The 6,554-nt window shown below is 37.7% G+C and overlaps 1 protein-coding gene across 2 annotated transcripts in view; it reads left to right on the top strand.

The window, feature by feature from the left end:
* The first annotated feature begins 894 nt into the window (after positions 1–894).
* endov (endonuclease V) overlaps positions 895–6,554 on the top strand; it is a 49,177-nt gene continuing 43,517 nt past the window's right edge. The window contains exons 1-4 of one of the 2 annotated variants that reach the window (XM_031894686.1): positions 895–1,054; positions 2,255–2,432; positions 4,050–4,221; positions 6,025–6,159. In XM_031894686.1, coding sequence (XP_031750546.1) covers positions 4,057–4,221; positions 6,025–6,159 — 300 coding nt within the window. In that variant the 5' untranslated portion in view covers positions 895–1,054; positions 2,255–2,432; positions 4,050–4,056. The remainder of the gene's footprint in view (positions 1,055–2,254; positions 2,433–4,049; positions 4,222–6,024; positions 6,160–6,554) is intronic. The other variant, XM_004918568.4, reaches the window with a different exon arrangement.

Raw genomic sequence — 6,554 nt, 5'->3', positions numbered from 1 at the left:
GGCTGAAAAACGCCTGATATCATCATCCATAGAAATAACTTGAAAAGACTCGAAGCAAACCACACAATGCGGAAATACGCTAGAAAACGCCTTAGCACGGATTTTTCAAGCGTTGGCTGAAATACGCCAGGATTTGCAAAGCACGCTATTTCTATGTATACACAAAGGCAGCTGGCAGACCTAGCTGAAATACACAGAGTTTTTTACTATTTTGCACTATTGGCACCATGGAACGGGATTTGCTACGTCACCAGTACTAGGCTGAAAAACGCCATAGTCAGGGGCTGTGTGGCTTGTGCGGCGTATTTAGGCTGAGAAAAATCCCAGCGTAAAAACGCCACGTGTGGCATCAGCCTTAGGGCAGTGTGCCCTGCCTACAGCGCAGTGTAGCAGATCCTGCTCTCAGCCTGGCAGAAAAACGCTGAGCTGAGAGAAGCAGAGATTCATCATAGGAGCAGGACTTACACACACACACCTCTGCTCTTATACTTTATGGTACATCTGAAATGAAAACCAACAAACTGTGCATTCCAAGAGTCCTGTGAGAACTTGAAAAGTAACTTTTATTTATATATGAAGCATTGATTTGGAAGGACTGCTATATATAATTCTCTTATTCCCACATTTTTCATCTTCTCCCATTAATAACATTGCCATTGGGTACCATTTTTTCCAGGCAGGCTGGTAAAATATGGGCCAGGTAGCAACCCTAATGCTAAGGGTTCTATATAATAGTTGTAACCTGCAGGGAGATTTTACAAAGTCCTGAATTGGTGATGGCTTTCAATATCTCCATATGATTAAGAACCAAGCGTGTAAATATATACAGAGCCGGTACCGCTCTTGAGAATTTCTAACTTCAAGTAAGTAATAGCAGCAGCAGCAGGCGCATGTGATCCATGACGTCAGCTGTAGGAATGCGGAAATGAAAAGCGATGTGTACTATAGCTATGGCTATGGCGGCAGCTAATATCATTGCGGAAGCGGAGGCAGAGCAGAGAGAGCAAGAAAAGCACGGAGCAAACCAATCAGAAACATTACTTAGATGGGAGCGGTAGGTAACCCCTCTGTATCTCTGCATAGACCTTAGCGCACCTGACTATACAATATAATCACAGCCCCCTCCCCTCACGCATGCGCGTTTAGCTACCCCAAACAGGAACATTCGTTCTGTCCTGAGTAATAAGTTAGATGCTATATGTATATATTAAAAAAATACATTTACTTTAGTGTGTTACAAGGAAAGGGTGCAGTAGTATCCAGGAATTCTAGAAATGCCCATGAAGGGCAGAAGCAAAGATACATGTTTGGAAAAAATGGTCTTGGTGTGACAGACTGCTAGTAGGGGGGATATACAAATGTGGAGTTAAGATGGAGTTGAAATGATTTGGTATTAATTTGCAATAACATATTTATTTACACCAGGTAATCAAATAATGTTGCAATCAGCAATTCCACCTTTTTGACATTATTAGCGCAAGCACAATGTCATTTATAATGGCAAAATTAAGTGTGTGTATATATATATATATATATATATATATATATATACACAAGAACAGAAAGGAGCACACCCTTCAAACAAAAGCAAGTGCCCTCGGTGCTGGTCAGACAATACAATAAACAAACAGAGTACCGCACACATAGGGACTTTATGAAAAAACAAAAAAGTTTAATGAAACTTTTTTGTTTTTTCATAAAGTCCCTATGTGTGCGGTACTCTGTTTATATCTATATATATATATATATATATATATATATATATATAAAACAGTACTTAGTAAAAAAAAAAATTTTAATGTGCAACTTACATAAAAGTCACTACATTTAGCTCAGCTTTTCTCTTTGGTGCTTTGCCATACAAAGACATAACCCATTTTAGATTTGGCAGAATGTGTAGTTTCTGAACATATGAGGTTTTCAACTTACTTATTTGCCCCTTTTACCACACCTAACATGGGTGGGGTATTTTTTTTTTTTTTGGCAGTAGAAAAATATGCCATGAAATATGTATGCACTAACCTCCTTATGGGGTCTCTAAATACCAGATACTTTGGTGATCCTATGCACAGTGGGCATCAAACTGTTCAGTGGACCCTTGGCTTTCATATTTATGTTTTCCTCTTGGTATTGGCATGTTCAAGAGACATGAGGTTTTCTGTATTAGTTGGAATTTTTGTACATAAAATAAAGTATTTTTTCTGGTTTAAATCCTTGTATCATGAAAAACAGCAATTCTTTTTTTGTTATTTAGAGCTCTAAATCTTGATCCAGAAGTGCAAATACACAAAAACTTACAGATTTAGAAAGCTCTGATTCTCTTGGAAAAAAAAGTTTTCCTACCTCCCCTGAAATGAGAGAGCACAAAATGTTCCAAAAACGCCTGGCATTTCCTGTAACTGAAATGTGAAATTCTGCTGGTACTTAAAGGGGTAAAAGATTCATTTATATATCTACATGTTTGTTTTTGGGCTGGGGCAATGACACTTGGGGTGTTTTGACATGTACTTGTACATGTACATGTGCTCTGTTTAGCCAGAGAAACTTATGTCTCTCTAGCTCTCTGAATGTGTGTGTATTAGTCCAGTGGGAAGTACTAAGGGATAAATGCATGGGTGCTTACATATTGACCGTGCACTTCAAATGAATAATTGCAGACATTACAATATATACGTGTACATATACACAGGTACTGAAACAAAAAAAATTAAATCAGTGCCTTGCATTGTAAAGTAAATAAAAAGAAAAGTCTGCTGCTGATGTGCAACCAGCCTCTGCACACATGGTAAAGACTAGTCTGATTAGGCCAAATTGCCTGGGTCCTTCTCTGCATTCTTCTTCTATAGCCTTCATTGGCTGGTCTTGCTTGCAAAACATAACCTGTAAAGAGTGTGTTTAGTATAAAGCTGGGGGATATGCTGTATATTGTCGTGGTTTCAAGAACAGTTATTCCCATATTGTAAATTCTGTTACCGGAACACACCTTACGTCTAAAACTGTTTAATTCAATCAGCACAGTGGTTGAGCTATCAACTTGTTCTAACTGCTACAAACATTGCAGCGACCATCCCCTTTAAAGTTATTGATTTCAGCTTTCGTTCATCTTCCTTTTTCAAATAGCTCTGACAGAGCTTGTAAGTGGGACTAAGATCATTATCCTATTGCAAAACAAATGGCTGCTCATAGCAGAGGGATTGGCATGGCGCTGAGGAATACAATCACTTTATGCAGGTCCACTAACTTACTGCCTTTTATTACATAACTCCAATAGTGTAACAATTGGAAGGTAATCTCAGTACAGTCTCTGTCAGTCAAATAACGCAGGAAATCGCAGAAACACTCGCTACTTTTTTGAGTAGTAATCTGACCAACAACCGGTAGGGTCCATATGATTACAGTATAGTTCAATTAAGGGGTGATTTGAGAATTTGCTACTTACCGAGCTTAGATTTGCACAAGGGCAAAACACTTTTAAGTTATGACAATCAGTCATAGATGGGCTTGCCTGGATGTTTTTGTAGTGAGGGAGGAAAGAAGTGGAAAAATGTTGAGGTTAAGGAGGAGAAGAGATGCGCAAAGAGTAAAAGATGAAAATATAGTAAGATAGAAAATATTCAATTGAACAAGCCAAGTACCGAAAGTGATTGGGGCATCATTACAAACCTACTGCATCTGTGCAGTTATAGGATTATAGGACCTTTTGCCATTCCCCTTTTTCAGTAAACTTGTTCTTACTTCTGATTTATTGTAGACCTAGGCAACTTACTGAAGCTCTTTATATTCTGAAATAACACTTTTTGTGGTAATTGCACTTTAGGCATGAGAGTGCATTTATGGCACTTGTGCACCAGTGATCAGGATTAATGGATACATATAATAGAATACTTTGTGCATTCTGTAATGATTCATATTGGATGTTGTGTTCTAAAGTCAGCTGGTGTTGTTTAATTGTAGAGTAGCAGTTAAACTGAAATATTTTTATTATTTGGTTAATACTGATTAAATTAATTTCTCACTTTTGATATTCTTTTTTGTTTGAAATCATTTAGGGAACAGATGCTTTTAAGAGAAAACCTTATCACTTGCAACACAGAAGCATGGCAAAGCCATCCAGATTTTTTGGGACTTCAGAGGATAGGTGGGGTAGATTTGTCCTACATTAAAGAAGATGATACTGTTGCCTGTGCATCACTTGTGGTCTTAAGCTACCCTGAGTTGAAGGTAATGAGACTTAACTGCATTTAGAGGTAACCGCGCATAATCCAATAGGCTAAATGTGAGAAATAGGCTAAATTTGAGAAAGCACATTCTAGTCCAAGATCAAATGCTTACAAATTAGGAGACCAGCTTTATTTTAATATATTGTAGGTAATGCAGACATGATTGGCATACTAAATGCATTTAAAGCCCCTCAAATGATTGGTTACCTATGCATAGGGTCACTTTATTAGCCCGGAAGTGCAGGGATCCTTCATTAGTGAAGATCACAGTAATTTCCACTTCCACTCAGAGTTCACTGAGCAGCATTTGAGCATGCCCTTTATGCATTTATAACCAATCAGAACACACACAACTTACGCAGCGACACAGAGAGGTGGTCCAATAACATCAGAAAGATATGTGGCTCCTTGGTTGGGGATGAGTCCCTGTACCAGCCCTGTGGTACCTCTCTACTTGAACAGTAAACCATATGCTTTAATGATATACCGAATTGTCTAATCCATGCTTAGGCTTTAACTATAATTCCTGTGTGTTCTATGACACAACCTATAAAAGTTATTCACGAATTTCTGTGGAATGACATTCCCTGTAGGTATGCTCCGTCTTTTCATTAACTGATAAACTGATTCTGGATTCCCAGCATTACCCATTTGCTAGGTAAAGTAGGGGTGTGCCTTTAATTATGATTATATGCCTAACCAGAAGATACTGGGTCCCTCCTAAACCCCCCCTAACTTGTTTATGATGTTGTTTATCCTAACCTAGCCCATTAGCCCCCACTGTATTTTCTGAATAGTAGCAGGGTATGTTTTTTGTGCAGTTACTCCCCTTATTTATTTTTTTTGCAAACATCAGGAGGGTAGTAGTGCATGCTGGTTACACTCCAAATTTAGACTACTGATTAAAAGAGTTATTTTGTACGACTGCTGAAAATATCAACAATACTGTACTGGGAACAGAAAGATGAACATTTAACCTAACAGTCTCCCCACTGCTGGATAATTAAACAGCAGACTAGCCCATTTTGCAGTTTCCTAAATCATCCAGAAAACCATAAATTTGCCTTTGCGAAACAAACTCCCAATATAAACAACTAAGGTTTTTTCTTCCCTACTGACTCTCTTATCGATATCTGCCATGGAATCAGAAATAGATATGCAGTCATTCTTATACATAATACATAATCATATAGGCCTTTTTTTACATGCATGATTTATGATTTGGATTCCTGGCATAACTTTATGGTTTTTAGCCCCCAGAAAAAGCCGGTATGTGGGACATACAGAGAAAGTGTCCAGTCCATGGGGGGGGCGGTACCTGAGTGATCTATTAGCATGTGTGGAGCTGGTGATTAGCTTTAGTTTCCTTGTGCCATATTACTACAAGTTAGACACCATGTACATTTGTAGCAACCATTCTTTTGTGTGGAGGACAGCCATGTAAGTCCCTTAGTTGATTTATTGGGAATGATATCCCTTATGATAAGTATATTCCCAAGATTTCTTGCTCATTGGTAAGCTTTCTTTATACCAGTAAAAAGTAGTCATAAATCCATATTTATAATCTCCCACCTATTGTATAGAGAAGAGAGGGCAGTCTTGATCCCATTTTTGTGATCTATTGACAAGTGTAATAATTTTTACATTCTATAGGCATTCTATATACAGTATTTTTGGTTGAGTTCTCCTTCCAGGAGATTATTGTATAATATATCTATCTATCTATCTATCTATCTATCTATCTATCTATCTATCTATCTATCTATCTATCTATCTATCTATGTATTATATACTCTTTTCTTAGGTGATCTATGAAGACTGCCATTTGGTGACCATCAATGTCCCCTATGTAGCTGGATATTTAGCATTTCGAGAAGTCCCAGTTTTAGTAGATGCAGTTCAAAAGTTACTCGAGAAAGATCCCTGCTTGATGCCTCAGGTAAATTGTTTTTTAGTTATAGAAGAATATCTGCTATACTTAATCATTTTTGCAATTCTTTCTGTCCACACATATTTGTTAAGTGTAGGCACAGTGATGATATGTGGGTTTGAGGCTAATTGAAGAGAGATTTTTATTTTTGGAGGCTGATTTAAGATATATCAATCTTCTGCACTCTTTGTAGACTTTGTGCATGTACCATCATTTTGTAACCATCTCAGACTTTCTAGTAGTTTAAGGTCTGTGTCACAGAAGGTGTTAGCTCAGCTGACAGAAAAATACTTGTTGGCACTTGAACTGCTTGCCATTCAGTCAAAAAATGTCAATTTAACCTGTCATGTTGGTCCTTTGATACACACTTTCACACAACTAGATATGTATATACAAACGCATAC

Source organism: Xenopus tropicalis, chromosome 10 (assembly GCF_000004195.4).
Source record: "Xenopus tropicalis strain Nigerian chromosome 10, UCB_Xtro_10.0, whole genome shotgun sequence".
NCBI lineage: Eukaryota > Metazoa > Chordata > Amphibia > Anura > Pipidae > Xenopus > Xenopus tropicalis.
Note: the sequence above shows the minus strand (reverse complement) of the source record. Positions and strands in the feature narration are given on the sequence as shown.